General features: G+C 52.9%; 1 protein-coding gene across 11 annotated transcripts in view; it reads left to right on the plus strand.

Annotated features, from left to right (window-relative positions):
- Nucleotides 1-16446, plus strand: part of DEPDC5 (DEP domain containing 5) — a 116588-nt gene that overhangs the window by 72200 nt on the left and 27942 nt on the right. For 8 of the 11 annotated variants that reach the window (XR_003569256.1, XM_027864031.1, XM_027864059.1 and 5 more), the window contains 5 exons: nucleotides 2237-2397; nucleotides 7234-7351; nucleotides 7466-7633; nucleotides 9264-9483; nucleotides 9981-10114. Coding sequence is in view for 10 of the 11 variants with exons in the window: in XM_027864031.1 (XP_027719832.1) it covers nucleotides 2237-2397; nucleotides 7234-7351; nucleotides 7466-7633; nucleotides 9264-9483; nucleotides 9981-10114 (801 nt within the window). In the remaining variant the exon portion in view is untranslated. Of the gene's footprint in view, nucleotides 1-2236; nucleotides 2398-7233; nucleotides 7352-7465; nucleotides 7634-9263; nucleotides 9484-9980; nucleotides 10115-14725; nucleotides 14818-16446 lie in introns of all 11 variants that reach the window. The other 3 variants (XM_027864090.1, XM_027864100.1, XM_027864103.1) reach the window with 1 other exon arrangement.

Raw genomic sequence — 16446 nt, forward strand, 5'->3', positions numbered from 1 at the left:
GTGGGGGGGCTGAACTCTACCCCCACACCACACACACACCCCATCCCACACCCCCATAATGACAATGATGTAAATATAAATACCAGCTTCCTGGTACAGACAGTTGTACCTTGCAGAGGTGACTGCTCTTGGGATGGTCTGGGGGCCCATCTTGGGCAGGTCCAATGTGGGGGGCCTGACCCAGTGCCCTCCCTGAGCCTCCCAGACCAGCCGTGCTCACTTGTCTCCTGGCCCTCCCTGTTTGTGCCTCATCTTCCCCGTTAGAATGTGAGCTCCTTGAGGGCAGGACCCGTCTTTCTGCTCGCTTTAGTATTCCCAGAGCTTAGCACGTTAGCGCAGTGCCCCGCTCATAGGAAGGCATAAGCTGTGCCCCTTCTGGGTACCTACCAACAAATCAATCTGAAAAACCAAAGGATGTCTGTGTGTGTATTTTTCAGAAAGCTAAGGAGTAATGCAACACTTTTTATCTTTTTTTATTGAAGTAACTATTTTATTATTTCCATTTTACCTCTTTCTGAAGGGATTTGGAGGAATTACATATTAAAACAGTACAAAATAAAATATTTAAGATTGTATATAGGACAGAACAAATCACATCTAAATGAAGCAGTAGGGGATTTGTGGGTACCTAAATCAGAAATTACATGTGAGAAATCACTTCAGTTATGCAGTCAAGCTTGATCTCCAAGTTAGGCTTTTTAGGGCAATTTTGTCTCACGGAAAAGACGTGGGTCCAAGTGATTGATGCCTTTAATTGTAGTCTCGGAACACAGAATATGCTTTTAAAAAATAGGTGATTTTTGGGGCAGCTAGGTGGCGCAATGGATAGACCTCTGGCCTTGGAGTCAGGAGAACCTGAGTTCAAATCCGGCCTCAGATATATAACACTTACTAGCTGTGTGACCCTGGGCAAGTCACTTAACCCCATTGCCTAGCCAAAAAAAAGGGGGGGGGATTTTTAAAGGACGTCCCAAAGTTTAGAATTTTATTTCATCTTGTTTCTAATACTTAACAAAGAGGTTTCCATGATACACTAATGGGTGTCAAATAAATTGGTGTAATTATGTCTTCTTGAATTTCAACTAACCCGACCTGATAGGAGGCTGCTCTTTGTGTATCTTGTAATTTGAATCCATAAATCTGCATCCAGATGCTCTCTCTAAATTTACCTCCCTTTTAGCAATTAACACCTCCCACCTGAGGTCTCGCCTGCCTCCAAAGACTTCTGAATCCTCCTCCTCACCTGCATGGTCCCAGTTCCTGTAAACATAACATTTTACTAAATAATGAGAAATTGGAAAACAAGTAAAATGTCCTATCTTTTCTTTTTCTGAGTGTCTTTCGAAATGGAAGAGACACGATGCACATTAAGACAGAGAAAGCAAATTACCATTATTTAAAAACTTTTTATCTTAATGCACAAAAATTGGATTTGAGGTTCTCTAAAAGAATAGCAAAATCAGCCCTTAGTCGTGGGTTTTGTTTTTTTTTCCTTGTCTCAAGGCATCTGGTGACCCAGCAGATAGAGCTCTGGGCCTGGAGTCAGGAAGACCTGAGTGTAAATCTGGCCTCAGACACTTACTAGCTGGGTGACCTTGGGCAAGTCATGACCCACTGTCTGCCCCAGTTTTCTCAGCTGTAATGTGGGAATCATAATAGCCCCCACCTCCCCGGGTGGTTGTGAGGATCTGCTGAGATGAGATTTGTAAAGTGCTCTGGCATAATGGCAGGGGGAGCCGTTGGACGTGTATCCTCGAGACACAGTTTGACAAGTTGGTGCATCTGATCATTGTGTACTCTTTTAAAAAGAAAAATTGAGTTTTCCCATAGACACAGCATTGGTCATCATGTAAATTTAATTTAATTTAGCATCTATTAAACAGTTAAATTTAATTCCCACCTTTTACAAGCCTCTTAGTGCTTGTGCATGACTCAGTTTTCACTCTCAGCGTATTCTGGTTCTCTGTTGGTCGCTGAAGTGAAGAGTAACTTCTCAGGATAGAGAGTGCCCAGGGTCACCCAGGTCAGAAGGGGAGAGCATGTCCGAGGCTTCTGGGTCCAGGTTGGGCTCTCCTAGAGGGGGTGGAAGGAGAGGGCAGCGGCCCTGACATGGGGCTGATGCCCTGCCCTCACACCGCCCCAGTGCCTGGTGTTGGAGAACCTCGGCACTGCCCCCGCCTGCACCGCCCTGGCAGGGAGCCGCCACCACTCTGACGGGCCGACTGTATCTTTGCAGGAGGGATGAGGAGGGCATGCAGATGACTGCCCAGCAGGTGTTTGAGGAGTTCATTTGCCAACGTCTCATGCAGGGCTACCAGATCATAGTGCAGCCAAAGCCGCAGAAAACCAACCCGGCTGTGGCCCCTCCTCTGAGCAGCAGTCCTCTATACAGCCGCGGTGAGTAGCGCCCCTTTCTATCCCTTCCTCCCTCCACTGCCCCTCTGCCTCTCTTCCTCTCTCCTCCCTCTTGGTCTGTCTGCCTCTCTCTACATCTGTCTGTCTGTCTTTCTATCTGTGTCTCTCTCTGTGTCTGTCTGTCTGTCTGTCTCTCTCGGTTACTTTGTCTGTTCTCACTACACCCTTCATTAGTCCTAGGGGATTAGATTGTCCAGAGGACCCTGAGCACAAAGTGTTTCAGCGGTTGTAAGATCCCTGAGGGCAGGGACTTTGTGCCCCGACCCAGGGCCTTGCCCTTTCTGAGCAAGCCTCCCCTGCACCCTTACCCGCTGGGTGGTGTGAGGAAAGGCTCTTTGAGCCTTCAGGTACAGAGAAGTCTTGGCCGCGGTGGCTAGTGGTGGGTGGGAAGCCGCGCTCCGAGCCTTGTCGCTTGACCTGGACATTCCCAAAGCCAGAGTGTCAGTGACTCCTCCCCATTGGCCAAGGCTGCTCTCTGCTACGAGGTAGGCGAGCCACATCGGCTCCCTCAGGCCGAGGGCTTAGTCACATCTGATCAGAATGGTCTTGGCTCACCCTTTCCCTTGTACGATATTCTGCTCCCTGCAGGGCTGGGATGAAAGTAGTATAAGGGTTATCAGCCCCCTTTTAGAGTCAGGGAAACTGAGGCCTAGACAAGAGATGAATCTGCCCCCAGTCCTGCAGCAAGTCAGTGGCAGAGTCAGAGCTCAAACGTGTTTCTGCTTCCAAATTTGGGGCTCCAAGTAAAAAAAGCAGGGGTAGCAATCCTGATCTCAGAGCAAAAGCAAAAATAGATCTAACTAAAAGAGATAAGGAAGGAAACTACATAAAAGGCACCATAGACAGTGAGGTAACATCATTACTAAACATATATGCACCAAGTGGTATAGTATCCAGATTCTTAGAGGAGAAGTTCAGGGAATTACAGGAAGAAATAGACAACAAAACTATACTAATGAGGGACCTCAACCTCCCCCTCTCAGAACTAGATAAATCTAACCACAAAATAAACAAGAAATAAGGTAAGGAGGTAAGTAGAATTTTAGAAAAGTTAGATATGGTGGACATCAGGAGAAAACTGAATGGGATAGATTTTTCTCGGCAGTACATGGCACCTACACAGAAACTGACCGTGTATTAGGGCATAAAAACTTCATAACCCAGGGCAGAAAGGCAGAAATATTAAATGCATCCTTTTCAGATCATGATGCAATAAAAATTACATGCAATAAAGGACCATGGAAAGATAGACTGAAAATTAATTGCAAACTAAATAATCTAATCCTAAAGAATGAGTGGTCAAACAACAAATCATAGAAACAATCAGTAACTTCATCCAAGAGAATGACAACAAGCATACAACATACCAGTGGCGATGGGATGCAGTGAAAGCGGTTCTTAGGGGAAGTTTTATATCTCTCAATGGTTATGTGAATAAAATAGAGAAAGACCAATTTAGAAACACTGAAAGTCAAAGGAGAGATTAATAAAATTGAAATGAAGAGAATTATTGAACTAATAAATAAACCTAAGAGCTTTTGTGAAAACCCAAATTCAGGGCTCCTTGCTCCCCCTTGCACGTAGGGCAATGATATGAACTGCTGTGTTAAAGTTCTCTGTGTGGGTCTCTTAGCCACCTCTTGAATCATAAGCCCTCAGAGGTTAGGGTCTGAGCCTCATGTGGGTTTAGGGTGTCCCCTAGAGCCAAGCAGAGGGTTCTGTGCCCAGCAGACACTCAGAGTTTAAATGAATGAGTGAAGGGTATCTGCTGAGGCCTAGTGACTTCACGGGGCAGTAGAATCAGATGGTACTAGGGAGGTGGGACTGGTGATTCCAAGTCAGCAGGAGCAAGGCTTTGAAGGGCTGTTCTGAATTTAACTAACTTAGCTAGGCTTGGGCATTTGTGCCCGAGATAAGAGGTGGTGACTGGCCCCATCCTCCCCGTCCCCTAGGCTGCAGGCTCCCTCCTGGCCTCCCTCGACTTCAGCTCCTTTCAGCCAGCTTGGTGGCAAGTCCGTCTTGAGGTATTTGGTATCTTTTAGAATCTTGGGGGTCCTGACCGTCCTCTAACATGTGAGCCAGCCCTCCCTGCTTTGGGTCACAGGCCCTACTCAAAATGCCCAAGAGCACAGGGCCAGGAAGAGGCCTTGGTGCACTTGGCTGGACACCGCTCTCCCGGTGAAAATCCGCCCGTAATGACCTCTCTTGGCTTGCCGTCATTCTACCTGTCTCGGGGCCTCCTCCATGGATGTTCACTACCCACATGCCTCCATCTTGCCCATGAGAGTCCCCATCTTTCTCTCCTGCGCCATCTTGTCCTCATCACCTTGTGCCTCTGCTATTGTCATAGCCTTGTTCATTGGCCATTCTGTGTTGTATCTTCCTCCAGTGAGACAGAGCGTAGTGGACAGAGCACAAGGCAGAGAGTAAGAATCCCCCCGCCCCACACACACACAAGCTGCCCGAAGGCGGGGCCTGTCTCGCTTTTGTCTCCAGATGCTTGGTGACTGACAGTCCTCCTGGAGAGGTGGGCCTCAGCCCTGGCTGGAGCCTTACCGTGGCTGTGACCCCCCGCAGCCTGACCGTCCCACTGCACTTTGGGCCGTGGACAGCCCTTGCTCGTGGTGAAGAAGCTTCTCCTTGCACGAGGGAGGCCCCCCTTTGCTTCTCTGTAGCTGCTCCCCCGGGCCCAGCGACCGAGGCTCATTCCTCTTCCCCATGACAACCCCAGGTTCAAAGGCTGTGTCTCCCCTAAATCGTACCTTCTTCAAGCTGAGCTCTGCCGGTCTCCCTGCCGATCAGCAAGGGCCCTGAATCCACGGCTCCTCCCCATCCCGGCTGCCTCTCCCTGTCTGTCCTTATTTTAGTGTGGTGCCCACTTGGTCAGAGCAGAGAGGCCCAGTGAGGGCCCCTGCCTGGGCCTTGGCGCCAGTTAAGGAGCCTCAGACTTCTTGTTGGCTTTCTTGGCCGACTCGACCCTGGGCCTTCCTTTCGTTTTTCAGACAGCCCATTCTTTAGTCACATCTCCCATCTTACACTCGGGAAGGTGGAGCTCAGTGTGAGGCTTCCCCTCGATTCCCTTTAAACCTGTGCCAGGCACTGCGCTCCCTCGACACTGAGGATAGAAGGACCCACGGACAATCGTCCTTGCCCTCCGAGAGCTTCCATTCTGCTGGGGAGGAGGCAAGGACGGGCGGTGTTAACACCGATCTATACAGAGTTAGTGTGGGATGCGAGGCAGTGCCCCCTGCTGAGCAGAGGGATGGGTGAAGGGCTCGTGCTGTGCCTGGGTGGGAATCAGGAATCCAGGAGGCAGAAGAGGGAGGCGGGCAGGTATTGCCAAGGTTGGGAACAATCTGGGGAAAGGGCCCAGGGAGGGATGGGTGGGGGGAATGGAACTAGGCCGGTTTGACTGAACCGGAGTGCACCAAGGGGCTGTTTTGTTCAGAAGGATCTCCTGGGTCAAATATGCCCTGTGTTTTGTCACCGGAGGTGTTTTGATAGAAGCTGAACAATACCTTCTTTAAGGATATTGTAGAGGGGGCATCTGGGTGGTGCAGTGGATAGAGTGCTGGGCCTGGAATCAGGAGTATCTGAGTTTAATTCTAGCCTCAGACACTTACTAGCTGTGTGACCCTAGTCAAGTCACTTTACCCTGTTTGCCTCAGTTTCCTCATCTGTAAACTGAGCTGGAGAAGGAAATGGCAAGCCACTCCAGTATCTTTGCTAAGAAAACCCAAACTGGGGTCACAAAGAGCAACAAAAAGATGGTGGGGTTGTACTAAGTGGCCTCTGAGGTCAGGTCAGTAAGGATTTATTAAGCCCTACTTAACTGTGTGCCAGGCACTGTGCTAAGCACACTGGGAACACAAACACAAGCACAAGTCAAAGCCTCGCCAGAGAGGAGCAAGTCTGGTTTTGTTCGTCTGATTGTCTGGGCTGGGCTGGGCACCCCCTCCCGGGGGAAGGACCATCCCTGGGGAGAGGGCTGCATGTTGACCAAAGTCCCTTTCACCTTTTTCGTGGTCTGTTATCGTGTGGGTAATTATCATTTTCAGTCTAAGGCTCTAAGATTTTCTGCTTGCCTTAGAAATAGTCATTCAAGTTTCACAGGAAATAACTCTTTTGGGTAAGATTTTTAAATTTTGGATTTGACAAATACTCCTCAAAAAAGAAGCAAACATTTGCACGTACAAAGTAGGACCGAAAAAGAGGATGTGTGTGGGACTAAATCTGTTACGTACAGCTTGCTTTACAAACGAGTCTATAATCCGTTCAGCGTGTAACTTTCCAAGCTGTCCTGCTGGTCTGTGTCTCCCTTGGACTTCTGTCTTTTCTGTCCAGTTTCTAAAATGCTTCAATGACTCTCTTTTGCATCATTTTTTTTTTCTGGCTGATTCTTTTCTCTGCTCCCACCTTTGCTGCCATCTCCAGTAATAATAAATAAATAAAACCACAATCCTTCTAACAAACAAGTAGAACCGAGCAACACAGCCACATATCTGCCATCTCCACAAACGTCTGTCTCCTTCCGTATCATGAGTCCACTCCCTCTCTGAGTGTTTCATCGTCGGTCCTCTGGAGTGATGGTTGGTCATTGTGTTCATCGGAGTTCTTAAGCCTTTCTAAGCTGTTTGTCTTTGTAATCGTTCTCCTGATTCCGCTTGTGTCTCTCTGCATCATCCAAGCCTTCCTAGTTTCCTCTGAATTCAGTAACATTTTCATGGGATAGTTTCCAGCCCCTTCAGGGTTGAGGTTGGGTCCGTCTCCCTGGACCAGAGTCAGAGGAAACTCCTCGGCCTTCTTTTGTCCTCTTAGGCCTCGTGTCCCGAAACCGCCCTGAGGAGGAAGACCAGTACTGGCTGAGCATGGGTCGCACTTTCCACAAAGTGACGCTGAAGGACAAAATCATCACGGTCACCCGCTACCTGCCCAAGTGAGTTGTTTGGGGTCAGACCTAGCAGGGGCGTAGAAGACATGGCCGGGATGGTGGGGCTGGGTGTGACCTGTGGCTCCCGTAGTGCTGAAGAGGCTCTGCCTTGGTTTTCAGGTATCCCTACGAGTCTGCCCAGATCCACTACACCTACAGCCTGTGCCCCTCCCATTTGGACTCGGAGTTTGTGTCCTGCTGGGTGGAGTTCTCCCATGAACGCCTGGAGGAGTACAAGTGGAATTACCTGGACCAGTACATCTGCTCGGCAGGCTCTGAAGACTTCAGGTCAGCAGCAGGCCAGAGCTGAGCTTATGGGAAGGAGGCTGTCCTTGTTGCAGATGGGGAAAGTGAGGCTCAGGGAGCTTGGGACCTGCCTGAGGTCCCACAGGGCCAGAGCTGGGGCTTTCAGAGCATGCTTGCCTTCTGGCTCTGCAGAGGCAGGGGACGTCATACCTGATGTCAGACTTGCCTCATGCAGTGGCTAGTTGTGCTGAACTATTATTTTTTTTAATTATTATTCTTGATTACTGAGAGGCAGCATGATGTAGTGTATAGAGAGCAGGCTGTGGATCCAGGGAGATATGGGATAAAGTCCCACCTCTGCCTTATAGTGGCTGTGTGCTCCCGGCAGGTCTCTGTTTTGAACTTAAAAAAAGGAACAGGCATTTCTGTTCTCTCCCTCTCCCTACCTCCCATCTCCCCGCCATATTGAAAAAGAAAACCAAATCCTCATAACAGATGTGCATCATTAAGTAGACCGGTTCCCTGGTTAGGGTGTCCCGAGGCCCCCCAGGCCCCTCTCTGAGATCACGGGCTGTAGAGTGAGTGCCGATGGACCAGGGACAATCCCAGTGACAGTAGTCATGGTGGCATTTCTCTAGTGCCTGTGACAGGCTGGGCACTGGGTTGGAGCATCCCATTTTGCCTCCACTCGTTCCCTATAGCAGCGAGCTCCCAGGCCCTGCCCCAAACTATGCTTTATTCTGCGTGAGGAAGAGAGAAGCAGAAGGGATAGATTAGAAAATGAAAATAATCTTAAAGGAGAAGGGTGGAGTAGAAGGAGGTGAAGTGGGGCCAGATGCTCCTTCTGCAGAGCATGGCCACGTCCCTTTCAGACAGTCACCGGTGGGTGTGAACATGGCCGTAGGCACGAAGAAGGCCAGAGGATGGCAGGTGAAACTGGACAGTCACTTGTTTAGTGTGCATCCAGTTGAGTGTGGTTGCACCTTCCCTGCCCTGCTGGTGACGGGTCCCTTCTCGTTGCTTGTTGTGTGTGTGTGTGTTCCCTCCTTTAAGCAACTCAGATGAGAGTGAGGGTCCCACGTGCTCTGCTCCGCCCCCTGCCCCAGTACTGCGCTCTCTTTTCTCCCCCCATGTGTGTGAGGTCATTTTCCCCGTCCTTCCTCTCCTTTCCCCCTTTCTCCCTTCTATCCCTCCTTTGAGATCATCCCGTCATAACAGACTCCCACCCAGGCTCTCTGCCTGGTCAGCCTCCCCTCTAGACCGTGAGTAAAGCTCCGAGGGGTTCCGTGCGTCATCTCCCCAGAGGAAAGCACCAGCAGTTGGACCATGTTACCCCCTGTGACTTTGCCCGCTGGCTACTGTCTGAGGCGTACTTGACGCCCGGGTTTGCACGTTTTCTGCTTAGCCAGTCTGCTGGATTGATTGGATGTCTCTTACCTGCTGTTTGCGTGACAGGCCTGGGGGAAGCCGGTTCCCTTCTCTGGGCCTTGGTTTGCTCCCTTGTAAAATGAGGCCAGTTGAACTGGCTTGGTGTCGTCTGGCCCTCGACCTTCTAGGGACTGGACATCGTGCATTTGTGCCTGGGAAACTTTTGGTGAGTCAGTGGGAGGTCTTGTCGGGGGGCCGTGATGCTGACGCTGGGTCTCTTTTCTGGCCTCCTGGTCCTCTGTAGTTTAATTGAGTCGCTAAAGTTCTGGAGAACACGCTTCCTGCTGCTCCCGGCGTGTGTCACGGCCACCAAGCGCATCACCGAAGGTGAGGTGCACTGTGACATCTACGGAGACAAGCCACGCTCGGACGAGGAGGAGTGGCAGCTTCTTGACGGCTTCATCCGCTTCATGGAGGGCTTGAACCGCATTCGGCGGCGCCATCGCTCAGACCGCATGATACGGGTGAGCTGGGCCTTCCCGCCTCAGCTCCGCCGGGGTGCCAGGCGCCTCACCCAGGGACCCGCATTGTCCTTCCCGGGACGTTCTTTAAATGACTGTCCGGGTGGCCCCTGAAGGGCTTCAGCACAGGCTGGTGACCCGCCTGTCAGGGAAGGACCGTGGAAGGCCTTTCCTTCCCTGGTTCAGATGTTACATTTGGGGGGTCACCCACTGCTGAAGAGATAGAGATGGATGGCTCTAGTTGGTGAGATAGACAGACAGATTGAGAGAGGGAGAGGAAGAGGGAGAGGGGGAAGGGAGATAAGGACACAGAGACACCCCAGGCCTTCAGGGGGGCACGGCTTTCCTCACTGTGAGGGTGGAGTACCTGTCTGATTGGCCTTTCCATAAAACCATGCTCACAAGGCAGACTTGGGGTTGCTCCATTGAGAGAGTCTAGGGGTGGCAGGCACCAAGGGGCCCCTCTCTGCTAATGTCCTTTCACCCTCCTCTCTCCCTAGAAAGGGGCTGCCATGAAAGGCTTGCAGATGGCCGGCCCTCTCCCTGCCCACTCCTTGGAGCCAGCAGGACCCCCAGTTGGAAAGAAGGGGACGTCTGCCCTCTCGGCTTTGCTGGAGATGGAGGCCAGTCAGAAGTGAGTGTTGGGGCCTTGGGGGAGGGGAAGCAGATGACCTTTTAAATCTCTTCCAGCTGCAGGAATGCTCTCTCTCAGGTCATTTCCCAGGGGCTCAGAACTCTCTCCAGCTTCCTTTTCTGCCCTTCGAGCCACCAGAAAGGTCCACGTAACAGAAGGGATTTAGCCCCTTGGAATAATCACTCTCTCTGAGATGGTACTTTACTAAATATGGGGCCCCTTTCTTCGCAGCAGGATGCCTGGGGCAGATCCCTGTTTTACAGCTGAGGAAGGTAGCCTTCAGGTGGTCAGGTGACTGGCCCATGGCCATAGGCCTGCGAGTCAAGATTCTGACCTGGAGCTCACACCTCAGCCCCTGTGAGCTTGGAGGGGCTCCAGCAAGCTCTCGGGTTGCACTGTGGACTGTCCCAGACCTTTGCCTCCCGGGACCTCCTTGGTCAGACCTGTGTTGAGTAGTTTTTCATCTGGGTGTGACTGTGCAGGGGGTGCATAAAAGTAGTCGAGGATCTTGGGATCAAGGTGGAAAGTGGGGTACAGGCCATAGGAAAGGTAGCGAACAATACAGGCCAGGTCTGTCCTGAGTGTCAGGAGTGTGCCGCCACTGCCAGCCAGCTTGGCCTCCCTGAAAGGATGGCCTGGTAGAGGGCGCGGGGCGCTCATGGCGGGTCAGCCGACGTCTGCTGCGTCTGATATGGGGCCAGGCTCCTTCTCGTGCCTGAGCTGCAGTTTTACGTGTGAAGACGCTGATGCCCCTCTCCTGCCTGCCTTAGAGGTTGGGGTTGGGAGGAGGCTGCTTTGTTTAGTAGGGCTGCTCTGTAAGTCAAGGGAGGCTGTTGTCAGGGGCGTTTTGTGAAGTAGTCTAGGCCTGAGCAAGGCTGTGAAGCAGGGATGGAATGAGAGAGAGATTGGAGGAGTAGGGGGCTTCCCGGTGAGGGACAAGAGCCTGGGCCGGGGAGTGGTGCAGTCTGCCTTCGGGAGGGCTCATGGCGGGCCCCTACTGGGAGCCCCTCGGGTCCTCGAAGGCTGTCAGCAGCACCGGCACCGGTGGGTTCCTCTGCGCTGGGAAGGCTTCAGGCAGAGGCTGGGCCACAGGCTGAGCCGGCTTCCTCAGGACCTGCTTAGCTAAGGCTGGAGGGGCTCGGTGTCCTGTGGGGATGAGGTCGATGGTCACGACGGCCCATGAAACGATGTGGCCCCAGTCATGGGGCACAACAGGAAGCCGAGGAGGAACGTCTGGAAACACTTCCTGGGTCACAGAGCCTCAGCAGCCGTCCTGTCCCACACACCCCTAACGGTAATCCCGCGAGAGCATAGCCCACCTGTTCTTGGAGACCCCAGGCAGGGGGACCCGCCACCTCGCGCAGTAGCTCATGCCACATTTGGACGGCTCCCATCATCGAGCCAAAGTCGGTCCCTCTCTGGTCCTGGTTCTGCCCTTTGGACCAAGCAGAACCAGCCCCATCCTTCCTCCCTGGGTCAGCCTTTCCCATGCTCCAGAGACAGTGTTCATGCCCCTGCTCAGTCTGCCCTTCTCCAGGCTCTCCGTGCCCAGTGCATGTCCTTGTCTCAGATGCATGGAGTGGACTTGATGGCCAGAGGAGCTGGGTTCCAATCCTGCTGCTGCCACCTAGTGCCTGTATGACCTTGGGAGCGTCCCTTCCCCCTCTGGGTCTCAGTTTCCAGATCCTCTGTAAAATGGCCTGATGGCCTTGACAGCGTCCTGCGTCCGTTGCAGCTCTGAGTCTTGGGTTCCATGACAACGGCCAGAGACTGACTCAGGACAAGAGAGTGTCACCCTCGCGTGAGTGGAGAGGGCTGACAGACCGTGCTGGGAGAGCCAGACCGCGGGCGTGGCTTCGCTGTGGGTCCCCAGGCGACGGGATGTTGGGTCGTCTGGTCATCTGCTGGTGCTGAGTGTTTGCCACAAGATTCCTAGGAGAAGATTCCCACCGTGGGGACACCTGCTTCAGAGAAGGAGGTGGGAGACGCCTTGGAGCAGGGGGTCAAACTCAGAGCTAAAGGGGCCCTGCCGCCATCCCTGACAGCCTAGGAAACCACGGACGGACGTTCTCTGGTGCCTCAGAGAACCCAGAAACCACCTTAGCGGGCAGACATCAGCTATTTCTGGCCAATTCCAAGGACACGGCGGCCGAGGCAGCCCCAGCTCACAACGTCAGCTCGGGGATGAACCCTGGATGGCGGATGACGGAAGCGGACGGACAGTCGTCACTGCAGAGAAGAGAGAAGAGCCCCGGGGGAGTCCTGGTGAGGTGCTCATGCTCTCCAGGCTGGGACAGTTGAGGAAAAGAGGAGGAGATGTTGGGATTTCTGAAACTTCTGTCCATTCCATCACGACACCAGATGGGCAGAGCAGCCGGACTAAACGTAGGACACGCGGAGGAGGCGGTGCCGCCAGGGACGCGATTTGGGAGGAAGAAGGGGTCAGTTTTCAAGATGTCTGCAAAGGGGAGGTTACTAAAATCATGGCCCTTACCGTCATTATTATTATTATTATTATTATTACTCCCCCCAAAGGCGATTGAGAATCCACAGCAGTGCCAGCACACGTCCAGGCTCTCTGAGCTGAGGAACGCTCCCATCATGGGCCTGCTCGCCGATGCAGACAGAGCAGCGGGCGGCCTTGTGCTGACTGGGTCCTTACAGCCACATAATTGACCAAAGGGCAGGGGGAGCGCGATCCCTTGTTCTTCCTGCTCGTCGCGCTAGGAGAGCAGACTGTGGCATGCGGAGCTCCTCTGACGTGGCGTCTCACGAGATCCTCTGAAGGTTGTAACAGCTGAGAGCCTTGCTTGTTGACCTTCTGATGAGAGATATCCAATGAGTGCCCAGACTGGGAGGCGTGTGCTCATCTGAGGCAGGGGGAGGATGTCCACCCCGCCTCCCCAGAGATGATGGGGTGTCCTCCAGGCACCCTCTTTGCAGGTGACTTTGTGCTGATTGCATCACGCCCTATATCATGGGGTCACACCTTCTGTGTGAGAGCCATAGTTACTCGAGAGACTTTGGCATCATTATCCACAGAGCTAAAACCAAAGGTGCAAACGGTGCTGGTTGTCCGGCTTCTGGCTGCAGATGATGGCTGGCCTATAGAACTGCTCCATCACGACATGCCCCTGACACAGACCCCAGGGACGGCCCCGTTCAGCGGGGCCCAGAAATGAAGAGGAAGAGGAGGAGGAAGCTCAGGGTTGCATTTGGAGGGTGAGGACTCAGGCTGGTCCTTTTGACCTCTGTGTTGCCATGTGGCGGGGGGTCAAGGTGGACCCCTGTCGCTGAAGAAGGAAGGTTATGGGTTCCTCTCAGGGTAACGGAGAGGGGAGTGACAGGGATGAGTGGGCCAAGAATGTCATCTCCGGCATGCCATCAGAGAGAGTCTGGACGTAAAAGGGTGAGCAGTAGGCCGGAGCAGCCTCCGTCGGGAGCACGTCGTGGTAGCGAGGCCAGCAGCGCTCACACCGTAGGCCTCAGGACCCCATTACACTCTTTAAAATTACTGTGGAGCTTTTGTCCATACGGGTTATAGCTGTCAATATTTACGTTATTAGAAATGAACACTGATAAATTGTTAAAGTATTTAAAATCTTTTTAAAATCATAAACCCATTACATATTAACATAACATTTTCTATGAAAAATAGCTATTTTCCAACTCAAAAAATATCATGAGACGTAGCCTTGTTTTACGTGTTTTTTGCCAATTTCTTTCATGTCTGCCTTAATAGAAGACAGCTGCATTCTCCCACGGCTTCTGCTTCCAGTCTGTTGTGATAATGTTGTTTTGGTTGAAGTGCTGGAAGAAAGTCTGGCCTTGCACACATGTGCACTTGGCAAAGGGAGGAGTATTTGGATAGACATGTAACATCACAATATTATTATGGAAATGGTTTGGCCCCCGAGGACCTCCCGAGAGTGACTCAGGGACCCTGAGGGCCACACTTTGGGAGCCGCGGATGCAGGACCGAGAAGACGACCCCCGGCAGGCTGGGGTGGCCTCCCTGTGGGGACCACAGGGACGAGCATTCTCCAGACTGGGGAGGTGCAGGTGGCTCCCCGTCTGTGCCTGCGGAGTCTCCACCTACGGGGATCATTGAGATCTTCTGAAAGGTTGAGCTCGCAATGAGGAGGAACCGAGTTAGAAATGGGGCTCTTCAGTGGGGCAGCAAGTGACCGTTGCACGTGACGGAGGAGGGTCAGGCAGAGGCTGGCGCGCTTCCTGGGTTTGACCAGGTCGATTGGACTGTGGATCCAGAGCTGTAGCGGGGCTAGGGGCCAGGAGGCAGAGCTGGCCGCACGATGTCCAGGGCGCCAAGGGAAGCGTGGCCGGAGCCAGTCTGGATGGGGGAGGCAGTGTGAGGCAGCCGTTGATCTGAATCGAGACTGCAGCTTCTTCGGAGCTCGGGGTGGGCGGGAAAGGCAGCACCAGATCGTGAGGGCCTTGGAGGGCGGTCACGTGGTGCTGTGGGACGATCAGTGGATTTGGAGCGAGCAGATGTACCCTGTGAGGTCGCAGGCCCTTCCAGCCCCAGTTCTGTGATCTCACACGCTGGAAAGTGAGAGGCTCAGACTCCATTAACTCTGACGCTCTCTCTAGCCCCAGCTCTGGTGAGCCTTGTCCTGGAGACTTCGGGAGCACACCACTGCAGGTTGTTGGTCGTGGTCAAGGTCAGGGTTGTCCTCAGGAAGGTGAGTTGTGGCCTACGTGTGTGGCAGAGCCTGGAGGCAAAGCCAGTTGGGAGACTCCAATGGTCCCAAAGTGCGATGGCCAAGACCTGTACTGTTGTGGCAGGAAGACTCACTAAGATGCCTGCCACCACAGCCAGAATGGAAGGGCCCCCGGGAGCCCTCTAGCCCCACCCCGTGGGAACAGCCTCCCAACGGGGTCCTCCAGCCCCCGCAGAGGCAGCGCTGATGTTAGGGAGCCTCTCTGGCCACCAAGACTCGCCCCCATCTCTCCTGGTTCTGTCTGCCCTTGGAAGCCAGCAGAACTAGTCTCATCCTATGCAGCAACTGTTTACATGTGGATTGAGAGGGAGAAGATCCAGGGGCAGCTTTGGGGTTGATGATGGTGGTGGTGGTGGTGGTGGTGATGGTGATAATATGAGCAGCTAGCATTTAGATGAGTACAAATATTATCTGCTTTGATCCTCACAACCTTGGGAGGAACATGCTGTTATTATCCCCAGTTTACAGGTGAGGAAACTGAGGCAGACAAAGGTAGAGTGACAACTAGGAAATGTCTAAGGCTGAATTTGAACTCAGGTCTTGCTGACTCCAGGTCCAGGACTCCATCCACTGGCCCACCTGACGCCATTAAGAGGGGAGGTGGTTCCCTGTTAGGCTTCTCAGGCCATGGAAGGACCCTAGCTGGGCCTCTGCTTGGTGGGTTCCCCATGTCGCTGAATGCGGCCCTTGCTCCACTGGAAAAAAGAACAGGAAACATGTGGAGAAAGAAGGGGTGTGAAGCTCCTGGGGGTGGGGAGGAGGTTTATTTTTATTTTGTAATGAGTCAGACCTTAGACTATTCCAAGAAGCTCTGCCTGATAGGTCTGGAAGAGGCATTTGAGAAGAAGGTGTTTCCCAGTTTGAAAATGTTAAGTTGTTGGCTGGCCTGTAGAAGGGATGAAGGAGGCGGGAGGGGGGTGAGCCTCATCTTTCTGCCCCAGAGGTGGGGAGCCTTTGTCTCCGTCCTGGAGAAGGTGGGGGCTGCCTTGAGCAGCAGGTTGGCCTCATGGAGGAATCGGGGTGCCCGGGTTTCCACGGCCAGCTGGGGGCCTCGAAGGCTGTGTGGACAATTCCCTTCCCCTCCTTGGAGTATCCCAGATATGGGACACTCGGGCCACCAGCCTGCCAGGTGAGTGTGGGAAAGTGCTTTATCCTGCTGGGTACTCCAGAAATGGGAGTGCAGGTGAGCCCTCTGCACTGTGGGGGGAGGAGGTCAGGGGCGTGGGGGTCATGTGCATAGAGCAGAGCCAGTTGTACCAGGGGGACTCAGTACACAAGCACTTTGTTATGCACCTGGGTGTTAAGTGCTGAGGATACAGAGAAAGGCAAAATCACAGGCCCAGCTCTCAGGGGGCTCACAGACAGCGTGCAGACAAGTGTGGACAAACAGGGTGTAGACAGGATGAATCAGAGGGAAGGTGTTATGATCAAGGGCCTCCTATGTGCCAAGCCTTGTGCCTGCCCTCGAGGGCCCTACACTCTTATGGGGAAGACAGTGTATCAAAGTCTGAAAGGTGGGTGCTCAGAGGAAGTCAGGGATGCACAGAGTAGGGAGGCCAGGCGAGGAAGGAGGAGACACCCTGACGTGGG

Source organism: Vombatus ursinus, unplaced genomic scaffold (genome assembly GCF_900497805.2).
Source record: "Vombatus ursinus unplaced genomic scaffold, bare-nosed wombat genome assembly UNPS02001287.1, whole genome shotgun sequence".
In the NCBI taxonomy this organism is placed as follows: Eukaryota; Metazoa; Chordata; class Mammalia; order Diprotodontia; family Vombatidae; genus Vombatus; species Vombatus ursinus.